General features: G+C 39.3%; 1 protein-coding gene across 1 annotated transcript in view; it reads left to right on the forward strand.

Annotated features, from left to right (window-relative positions):
* The window catches only part of CCDC168 (coiled-coil domain containing 168), a gene marked incomplete at both ends in the record, with an annotated part of 28,290 nt that overhangs the window by 681 nt on the left and 18,085 nt on the right, over positions 1-9,524 (forward strand). The window contains 2 exons of the mRNA XM_080798325.1: positions 23-56; positions 5,973-9,395. Coding sequence (XP_080654451.1) covers positions 23-56; positions 5,973-9,395 — 3,457 coding nt within the window. The remainder of the gene's footprint in view (positions 1-22; positions 57-5,972; positions 9,396-9,524) is intronic.

Consider the following 9,524-nt stretch of genomic DNA (forward strand, 5'->3'; position numbering starts at 1 on the left):
TTTCATTCCCTCTTATCTCTAGATAACTGTCCAACTCTTTCATCTTCTGAGGAAAGGTAAGTGATAATATTTTGAATTTAAGTGAAACAGGTTGGTTTTGTGCTATGCAAAATTGTGTTTACATCTGAATTACAGAAAAGTATTTTCCCATATGTATAGAGGACCTCAGGTACTTGACATCATAATTCAACTTAACATTGATTTTTATTTTTTCATTTTTTAAAAATTTAAATTTATTTAGCCAACATATAATACATCATTAGTTTCAAATGTAGAGTTCAGTTAATCATCACTTGCATCTAACATTGATTTTAATGGTTGCTCTGTTCCAATCTGTATTAATGGCTTTTCATGTACTATTGAAATTATCCTTCTAAGTGGGTAGTATTATTACTGTTTTTACAAATGAGGAAAGTTTAATGAGGTTTAGTAGCTTGCTTCCCTATCCAACCTTTCTCTCCAGTACCTACTGTGAACCAAGTAAACCCTGAGCTAGGTACTGCAAGAGTGACATTCTGTTTATAGAGTCAAAATCCTTTAGCATCCCGAAAATATACTAGTGCTAGGGATTAAATATGACATCACTACTCTTGTTGCATTAATATTTTAATTGCTCGTATCAAAATCTATTCAACAATCATTAGATATCTACTCTACAATGGACATTGTGTTTGGTACCCCCGTACCAAATAAGTGGGTAGTACAAACAATAAGAAACAATACAAACAATAAGACAGTCTCTATTCTCTAGAAGCTTATATGCTTGTGGAGGAGATACATGCGTAAAGGATGATTGCCTTACAGTATGATAACACAGTGACAGAAGCATTAGGAAAACATTTAGGAGATAGCTAAGCCAGCATAGGGTGTTAGAGATGGCTTCATGAAAAAGCTTATACTGAGGTGAATTTTAAAGAATGCATGAAAATTAGAAAAAGACAGCAGGTTGGGAGAATAAGGAGGGTGTTCCAGGACATGAGTAGAGGCAAGTAAATAAGAAACAGCAGGGTATGTGCAATAAATTATGACTACCATTAGGGAAGATATAGGGCTCCTATGGTGGGCAGCATATTATAGTGAAAAAACACAAATTTTAATTTAAAAAAGTCTAGGTTTATGTCATAGTTCTGTCTTTTAATGACATTATAGCCCTAGGCTTAAACTCACCGGCCTGAACTCCATTTCCTTACTTTCAAAATAGCAGTTAGAAGAATTATCTCTTAGAAAATCATGAAGATTAGCTAAAATGATATGTGTAACAAAGCAAGAATACTTTACCCTAGCACCAGAATTATTTTTGAGGGCAGAGCCATATTTGGGAGAGCATCTTAGATTATTTTGAAGTGATCCTGCTTGAAAATTGATGGAAGCCCAGGCATCACGCTGGTCAGAGTGGATTGCATCAGACTGAGTGAGTTCTGTCTTGCTTATGAGGTGGGAGAGAAGAAAAAGGTGGAGGGATGAGCAGAGGAGGGGGAGGAGCAGGCGAAAAGACCTGAGGCTTAGTACTGAAAGGCATCAAGGACATCAGAGGATGAGACCACCAGTCACTAAATCAGGGAGAGTCTTGCTGGCCAGGTGTAGTCTCAGTGAGCAAAGCAAACTGCTCATGGGACATCGATCCACTTTTGGGGAATGGTTTGTTTCAGGGTTGACGTCAGCCTTAGAAGTGTGTTGGGAAAGCCTGCCACCATTATATGACTTTCAAAGCTTGGAGCTGTCATTGGTTGGTCTCAGAAGCGTGTTTCCTAAAGGGTGTTATCATTGATAAAAATGTTTAAAAACGGAATTGGTATTTATTTGTTACCATGACCTTAGGACTATACTGACTGTATTCCATTGAGTGGTTTAACAGATTTACAATTATTTCTGATGTGTCCTTGTTACCATGGCTGTAGAACTGTCAGTCTTTTCCCAGGAGTGCAGGGACTTCTTTTTAAATTTTCCAAGGCCAGGGCACCTGGGTGGCTCAGTGGTTAAGTGTCTGCCCTTGACTCAGGTCATGATCTTGGGGGTCCTGGGATCAAGCCCCCACATTGGGCTCCCCGCTCAGCAGGGAGTCTGCTTCTCCCTCTCCCTCTGCCTCTTCCCCTGCTTGTGCACATGCACACTCTCTATCAAATAAATAAATAAAATCTTTTAAAAAAAATAAAAAAATTTCCACAACCAGTTGAGGTTGCTGGGAGAGGCCAAAGGACATTGCAAAAATGGGGAGACACAACCAGTGTTTAAGTGGGTATTATTTGTATTACTGTAACCAACTCCCCTCCATTTCTGCCTTCAGTCCTGAGCCACTTTTATGGGTGTTTTGTATATATGGATTTCCCCCCCTTACTGAACTAAAAGAAAAGGCTGGGTTGTATGTCTGGGTCAGCTTGTTGTGGCTGAAAGTTAGTAATCAGAAACCTACAGTGAAGAGTGGTCACTCAACAAATATTTACCAAGGGCCTGCTATGTGCCAGGCATTATTGTATGCCCTTGAGATGTATTCGTGAATTAAAAAAAAAACAATCATTCCTGCCTTAAGGTTTAGTTGGAGGAAAGTCTGATAATAAAAAACAATAGAATAAATAAAGAAATAATATGACAAAACATGATAGGATTTATGGTAAAGCAAAAGATAGAATAGGGTGAGAGGAATGAGGTGCCAGAAGTAGGGGAGGAGAGGTAGGTTGTAACATATATGGTGGGGTTTGACTAAAGCCTTGAAGGGATATGGGAGTTAAGCAAACAGTTAAGGTAGAAGATGATTCCAGACAGTGGGACCAACTAAATCAAAGACCCTAAGGGGGGGTGTACCTAGTGTTTTAGAAACTATAAGAAGGCCAGTGTGGCTGGTGCAGGGAGTGGGGGGTAACATATAGAGGTTGGGGTCCGAGAAGTAATCGGTGACCAGATCATGGTTGGGTCTCTTAGGCCATGTTAAGGACAATAGCTTTTACTCTAAGTAACAATGGAGAATCATTGTAGAGTTTTGCATAGGGAAGTGATTTTTGTATTAACATACAATGTATTATTAGTCCCAGGGGTACAGGTCTGTGAATTGTCAGGCTTACACACTTCACAGCACTCACCATAGCACATACCCTCCCCAATGTCCATAACCCAACCACCCTCTCCCTCCCCTCTCCCCCCAGCAACCCTCAACTTGTTTTGTGAGATTAAGAGTCTCTTTTGGTATGTCTCCCTCCCTATCCCATCTTTTTTCATTTTTTCCTTCCCTACCCCCAGCGCCCCCCCCCACATTGCCTCTCAGATTCCTCATATCAGGGAGATCATATGATAATTGTCTTTCTCTGATTGACTTACTTCACTCACCATAATACCCTCTAGTTCCATCCACATTGTTGCAAATGGTAAGATTTCATTTCTTTTGAAGGCTGCATAGTATTCCATGGTATATATATATACCACATCTTCTTTATGCATTCATCTGTCGATGGACATCTGGGTTCTGGGAAGTGATATTTTTAAAGGACTATTCTGCCTGCTGTGTTGAGAGTAGACGATATTTGCTCAAGGGCCTATGCAGATGGCAGGCTGAATTCCGAGTAACCCAAAGTGAGAGATAAAGGTGAATGACACCAGGGTGGCAGCAGTGGAGGTGGTGAGACGTGGTTGGTTTCGGGACATACTTAGAAAAGTAGATCTGACAGGGTGTGGATGTGAGAGAGAGGAGGCAGAAGTGAGTCCTAGGAGTTTTGGCCTGAGCCGGTAGAAAGTGCAGCTGTTGTCAACCCAGATGAAGAAAACTGTGGGTGAGGCAGAGTTTGATGGGGAGATCAGGAATATTGTCTCCTCTTTGTTGAATTAGGGCTATTGATTTGATATCTAATAGAGGTAGTGAATAAGTGGTTTGGGAAAGATGTCTGGTAGAGGCAATAAGTTTGGGGGTTGTTGGCTTATGGACAATATTAAAAGCTGTAAGAGAGGATGAGATTTCAAAGGGGCTGTGAGAAGGGAAAAGGAACAAGGACTGAGCCCTGAGATACTCTAAAAGAGTTCAGAAAGAAGAGGAGGAGCCATCAAAGGAGACTGGGAAGGAGCTACCAGGGAGTGAGGAGGAAAACCAGGAGAATTATGATGGCCTGGAAGCTTGCCAGATGGAGATTATGTGGAATTGGTATACAAGATAGATATCAGACCCAAATCCCTTATAAATAGAAAAGCAAAATCCCTAACAAGATACTAACACACCAATCCAGCAGCATATTAAAAGGATTATATATACACTGTGATCCAGTGGGATTGTTCCTAGGAATGCACAGTTGGTTCAACATATGAAAATTATCTAGCATTGTTTTATTATGTTTAAAAACACAGTATTACATTGCTGAAATACCTGTCTTGTATTTCAGCTTTCCTCTTTTTCCTGAAATATGCAAAAATTAATCCTTTTTGTATTATATTTTCACTATTTGTTCTACTTTTTTAAGTGAATAATCACATTCTTGTCCTGATGAAATTTTATCCTAATTATGTTTGGACACTGCTATAATTTACTGGGGTCACTTGATTCCCCAGAATGTTTGTACATCCTACCTTTACCAGTTTGGATATTTTAATTCTCAGGTAACAGAAAACCATGATTCAAACTGCCATACTAAGAGAATTTATGGTATCATATGATAGGAAATCCTGAGGTAGACTAGGCTGCAGAACTGGTTGACAACGTGCTCAACAACTTCATTAAGGGCCTTTCTCTTCTTTTGCCTTTCTCAGTTTTAGTTTTATCTTGAGGTGGGTAGAAAGGTGGCCCCTAGAGTTTCAAAATCAGAACTGCAATGTCCAGGGCAAGTAAGAGGTCATTTCTTCCTGTGTCTTTCTTAGGAATGGGGCAACTTTTCCCACAAGTCCTCAAAAATCATTGCCTTTTGCTAGGACTAGTTCATGCCCACTCCTAAACTAGTTACTTGGAAATAAGATTTCTGTTCAACTTAGCCTAATCATTTGATGTAGAATAGATGGTGGAGAGTCCACTTCCATGATCATTATTCCAATCCAAAGTTGGGCTGAGAAGCACTACCCTAAAATGTAGGCCTTTCTCTCGATCAGAAATAAACAGCTGTTAAAATAATCTGGATTTATTTAAAGAAAACACTTATTTATGGTACTGGACCTTCTTCTCTTGGATCTAAATTTTCACAAGAATATTTTTATCCTTGTCAAAACTTTCAGAGAGCAGAAACAAACTGATATTCCTTATAAAATGATATGATCTTTTAAAAAAGATTTTACTTATTTATTTGAGAGAGAGCATGAGAACAAGTGCATGAGCAGGGGGAGGGATAGAAGGAGAGGGAGAAGCAGACTCCCCACTGAGCAAGGAGCCCCATATGAGGCTTGATCCCAGGACCCAAAGATCATGACCTGAGTCAAAAGCAGATGCTTAACCAACTGAGCCACCCAGGTGCCCTTGTAAAGGGATAAATCTTAACCTGCAACTTTTTTTTTTTTTTTTAAGATTTGATTTATTTATTTGACAGAGAGCGATCGCAAGTAGGCGGAGAGAGAGAGAGGAGGAAGCAGGCTTCCTGCCGAGCAGAGAGCCCAATGCAATGCTCAATCCCAGGACCCTGAGATCATGACCTGAGCCAAAGGCAGAGGCTTAACCCACTGAGCCACCAGGCGCCCCTTAACCTGCAACTTTGACTCACTGCTGTCAAAAGTAGACTTCGGATGGGTTTTTGAGATTTAAAAAAAATCCCTCATTCTCTGAGAAATGAAACTAATTTACTTCGTTTTGTCAGTGGATTTATTTATGAATGAATGAAACTAGGTTATGAATTATTTTATAATGTGGATAATGGCTTTTCAATTTACCCTTCTGTTGAGCTATGTTTTCATATACTATATTGGGTTTCCGTAAATCTAGAGAGGGATTTGTTTCTCTCATATAAGAAACAACTTGTTTCTTATATGAAATACGTCCTAAGTGACAACTCATTTACATACTGTTTTATTATATCCAGCGTTAAAGACTCTTCAGAAAGAACAATTACTTCATCACTTACCTCTGAAGAAAATGAAGGTAACTTTGAAGATAGAGTTTCAACAATAGATGAAGTAATATGGTCAAGTACCAGTGAAAGTAAATATCAAGTAAGTCACTTTAGTGAAAGTCATATGATATCTTCAAATGGGACTAGTTCATCTTTGTCACTGTTTCATTCAGAAGTAAAGAAATTTTTTCCAAGCCATGGAGGGTATCCAGAAAATGAACATGAAACAATACAATTTTCATCCAAGAAATTATTTTCAATAATGAAAACCAACAAAAATAAAAATTTAATATTTTCTTCTGACTTTAACTTTTCAAGAAGTTCTAGAATCACTGTAGAAAGTGAAGATCTCGATGTGGCACCATGCCCTTCTGCCCACTTACTTCTTTCTAGGGACCAAGTCAGACTTCTGGAAGAAAATGTGAGAAATCAAATTGCTTTAAAATCCAAAACTACATTAGAGAATAAAATTACTTATCTGTACTCAAGACTTCAAGAGTCCTTGATCCAGAATCAATGTTCTGTTAGAATGGGTATTTCTGCCCAACCACAAGATTCTTTTTCAGGACAGAATGCTCTTCAGAATCAAGATTTTTATGAAACCAGATTTACTAGTCAAGCCCAACAATTTGTTAACAACCAAGAATCAGTTAATAGCCAGCCTGATATCATGGCCAGATACTCTGCGCTACCTCAGGATTTGATAAGGAAGCCATTTTCCAGCAGCATGCAAGACTCCTCTCAGACCCAAGATATGGACAGAAGCCAACGTTTGGTCGATATCTCATATTCTGTTGAGACTCAAGATTCAATCAAGGGCCTAGAGTCTGATAAACACTTCAGTGAGGCCCCGTATTCTGTTTGGCTTAAAGATTCAAACAAGATTAAATATTTAATTAAGGGGCAAAATGCTATTTTTAAGAATGCCAGATTTCTAGTTTTAACTCTAAATCCAGATTCACTTGCAGAAGGGGTGCTGCAAATGGAGAGTGTAAAGCCAGGGGGACAGAAACAAATTGCTTCTTCAGAATTAAGTCAGTATTCTGCATATGGCTCAGGGCCTCTTTCACCTATCCTTAAAAGGCAGAAAAACAGGAGACAAGCATTACACAGTAAGAGTAAACTTAGTCTCAAAGTTCCATCTCAAAAGTCAAAGAAAACACCAACTCCATGGGTATTTCAAATGACAGTATGTCACACTTCAAAACCTAGCAAGTTAGGATGCACGTATAATGCTAAGGAGAAAGAATTACATCAAAGGAAAGGTATATCAGATACGGCTTTGCATCTTACTTATGTTTCCAAGCTTATTCCTCCCTATGTTAAGAAGTATTCCGGAAAAAAACTAGTGAAAGTCATGCCAGGCGTAACAGGATGTAGACATTCTCTGTCAACAGATGCAGAGAATGTCGATTACCTGGGGTCTCTTGAGAAAGGAGGAACCTCAGGCAGTACTAAAAATATAAAGCAGCATGGTGGAGAAAATAAAGGACAAAAAACCATTTTACCAAAAATCCCACCTCAGCTAGAACAGTCTTTCATGGTCAATACTTTTCCACTAAAATCACCTTGTTCTTCCTTGATAGAAATGACCTGGAAGAATAGAGAGTCTCTTGGAGACCCAATTATACAAGCAAAGGAAATTGGTATTGCAGAGTTTCATGCCCCCAATAGTAAAAAAACATCTGACCTGCATATTCCAAAGCAGGAGGCCCCTTTAAAAGAAGCTTTATCAGAACCTTGGCAAAAACGTGTCTCCTCTACAGAAGTGGAATCAAACAGGAGAATGAAAATGCAGGAAGACCTAAAAAATACAGAGAATTCCCACCTTCCACTTTCAAGTAGAGAGAAGTTACCAACTAGTTCACCAGAAATGAAAAGGGATTTTCCACATGGAAACATACAAAAGCAAAAAGATTTTCTAGAAATTGTTCTGGAGACCTCAGAGGTTAATCTGCTTATTTTACTCGGAATCAAAGAGCATAAAACCAGTGAACAATTAACAAGTGTAAAAACTCAAGAGAGTACAGAAGATGTAATTATGAAGGAAAAGAAACCACTACTAACACTTCATATTACAGAATGTGATAACCTGAGTGAAAGTGAGGGACTGGAACATGACACTAGAGGCAACATAAAAAATATGCAAGGTAAAAGAATATTTGCTACATTTCACAATGCCACTAACACTGTCATTTCTGAACCACCTGATGTAGAAATGCATAGCAGATTAAAAGCCAAGATAGATACATCAACAACAGGGGTTAGTCATTCAATGGCAAAGCTGAAGAAATTACCAGACGAAAAGAAAACATGGGATGCAAAATACATTGAGAAGAGAGGTGTATCTAAAAAGCCACAAGAACATGACAGAGAAGAAGAACAACAAACTTTTCAAGAAGCATTTCCACAGCTGACACAAGATTTCAGCCTCAGCCTGCAACTAAAGCAGAAACCTAAATATGTCAGATTTAAAATAAAACAGAGCAGTTCAGAAAGTAGAAAAACTCAAAATAAAGAGCAAGAGGTACAACCACAAAGTCTTCCTACAGGAACAATTCTGGGGACTAGTCCATGCCCCACGATGGGTCCATTTCAAGTTGAGGTAAAGCAAAGCAGACATAGACCTACAGGCAGAGGAGCTGCAGATCCAGAGAATCCTCTTCCAGGGCTGGAGAACTCACGAGCTGGCGAAGTTTTGATTGAAACAACAGAATGTGGTGTCCCATTTGGTGGAAGCCCCAGAAGGATAACAGAGGATCATATTACAGAAGAAAAGGCAGACCTCCAACAAGTTTTACCTGCAGCTGCTCTGAGGTCCTTCATTATCCATATGCTTCCTTTATCATATTTAAAAAGACAGCAAATCAGAAAAAAATTATCAGGGGCAAAAGGGGTACTCCGTCCCAAATCTATAATTCTGAAAGTAAAGAAGCCAACAAATGTACTGATGCCTAGTATTAGCAGGCATGGTACTGCAAGTCTTAGGAAAAGATTGAGTGGCAGTTTTAAATCCTTAATGAAAGAGATGCTGCAAGATAAAATTGTAGCAGGTGAGCTTGTGAATGTTACTTACCCTCACATGTCTATTTTGCCTTGGATTAGAACACAAAGCAGATTAAGTGCAGAGAATCTCAGTCAGACCAAGCTAAAACAAGAGAAATCAGAAGATGAAAGGATAGAAAAGTATTCGGATTCTGTTAATAAAGGCAGTGACTCTGGCAACATACTGGAAGCTAAATTGCAAGGCGAAGCGAGTGGAGACAAAGAAGCGCCACCAAAAGCAGTCCTTCAGGACAGCTGGGGCCCCCGGTGGGAGGCCGGTCCAGAGGAGGTATTCAAAACAGAGGAAGAAATACCTCCACCAGTTACATCCTTGGAAACCCTTATGGAGTCTGTTTACTCTCCCATAATAGATCAATTTCATGTTGAGACTATGAAGAAAAGCCTAACAACACAAGCCGACTTACAATGCAGTGCAGATTCTCAGACGCCTCTCCCAACATCAGAGACACCTCTCCT

This window comes from Martes martes (genome assembly GCF_963455335.1).
Source record: "Martes martes genome assembly, chromosome: 3".
Lineage (NCBI taxonomy): Eukaryota > Metazoa > Chordata > Mammalia > Carnivora > Mustelidae > Martes > Martes martes.